The sequence below is a fragment of the Pundamilia nyererei genome, unplaced genomic scaffold (genome assembly GCF_000239375.1).
Source record: "Pundamilia nyererei isolate P.nyererei 1_Seehausen unplaced genomic scaffold, PunNye1.0 scaffold00854, whole genome shotgun sequence".
NCBI classification, from domain to species: Eukaryota; Metazoa; Chordata; class Actinopteri; order Cichliformes; family Cichlidae; genus Pundamilia; species Pundamilia nyererei.
In genome coordinates this window covers 41,197-42,825 of record NW_005188255.1, presented here as the reverse complement: position 1 = coordinate 42,825, position 1,629 = coordinate 41,197, and the positions used below count along the sequence as shown (strand labels likewise).

Below are 1,629 nucleotides of genomic sequence, written 5' to 3'. Positions count from 1 at the left end.
TTTCACACCTGAACAGATGACAGCAGCATCCTGACCATGTTCACATCTGTTTGATCCAAATCCACTGTGCTGACACTCAGTTAGAGAACTTTCACTTCCTGAACAGGTCACATCACCGAGCCAAATCTGTCCAGTTCCTGCACCAAAGTGAGCTGATTGAGGAACTTCCAGTGCCGACCCACAGTCTAGCTGTCTGCAAACCACCTCAGCATCATTTAAGTCCCAGCCACCATCACAGACCGTTCCCCAGCTGTTATTGTGATAAACTTCAACTCTGCCAGAACATCGAGTCGATCCAGATCCATTTAATCTGATCACACCTTTTATGTAAAAGACATAACACAAACTATATTCCAATACATATCTTAAAGAAAATACAGATGCATAACACTCAAAAATACATTAACATGCAGTTTTTTCATATCAAAAAGTGTTATCACCTGAACAAATGACACCAACATCATAAGAATGTAAACTGTAGTAGTTGTTGTAGTAATTTCCCCATCCAGAGTGTTGACATTCAGTTACAGAACTTTCATTTCCTGAACAGCTTACACCACTGAGCCAGACCTGTCCAGTTCCTGCACCAAATTTAGATGATGGAGTAGCTTCTAGTGCAGTCCCACAGTTTAACTGTCTGCAAACCACCTCAGCATCATTTAAGTCCCAGTTATAATCAGAGACTGTTCCCCAGACGTTACTGTGAAAGATTTCAACTCTACCAGAACACCGGCTAGATCCAGAACCAGCTAATCTAATCAGATCTAAAAGGCAAAGAACATGAAAAACATTTTAATACACCCTTACATCAAAAAATACTATCTTGCAATATTACCTTTATCCAGCAGTTTTCACACCTGAACAGATGACAGCAGCATCCTGACCATGTTCACATCTGTTTGATCCAAATCCACTGTGTTGACACTCAGTTAGAGAACTTTCACTTCCTGAACAGGTCACATGATCAAGCCAGATCTGTCCAGTTCCTGCACCAAAGTGAGCTGATTGAGGAACTTCCAGTGCCGCCCCACAGTTTAACTGTCTGCAAACCACCTGAGCATCATTTAAACCCCAGCCATCATCACAGACTGTTCCCCAGATGTTATTGTGATAAACTTCAACTCTTCCAGAACATCGAGTCGATCCAGATCCAGTTAAAATGATGGACACAGCTGAAAACAAAACACAGAGAAGATATGAAGGGGACCAAACCAAGAATACATTCTGTTTCAAGCCACAGATTTCAAGTTATAGCAGAACGGTAAACTGAAAGGTGTAATACTGTCAGTCCACACAGCTTGAACACTAATTAAACTGTCTATAAAAAGTCCAATGGATTCACTCCTGACCTACAAAGACATTCAGCTCCCAAATTTGTATTATGACAAAGTTTGTGAGGACTGCAGAACATCCACATTTCAATTACAAGACCTGAAAAGAACTAAGAAAACTTCAAGTTGCAGACTTTATCAAATCTTTCAGGGGTATGGTGTCCCTTAAACACACACACACTTACACGCACATACAGATGTCAGGCTGACTTTCCCTCTCTGAAAATATCTTCCATGTCCCGCTCATAAATGTTCATTTGAAACTATTAAAATGTTCCTTTAAGGTATTTAAAATGAA

General features: G+C 40.4%; 1 protein-coding gene across 1 annotated transcript; it reads right to left on the bottom strand.

The window, feature by feature from the left end:
- Positions 1-15: 15 nt before the first annotated feature.
- Positions 16-1,172, bottom strand: LOC106456005 (scavenger receptor cysteine-rich type 1 protein M130; the record flags this gene model as incomplete). The annotated part of the gene is made up of 3 exons (XM_013908030.1): positions 16-320; positions 441-764; positions 858-1,172. Coding segments are annotated over 3 exons (944 nt in total), but the record flags the coding sequence as incomplete, so codon positions are not given.
- Between the last annotated feature and the right edge of the window lie 457 nt (positions 1,173-1,629).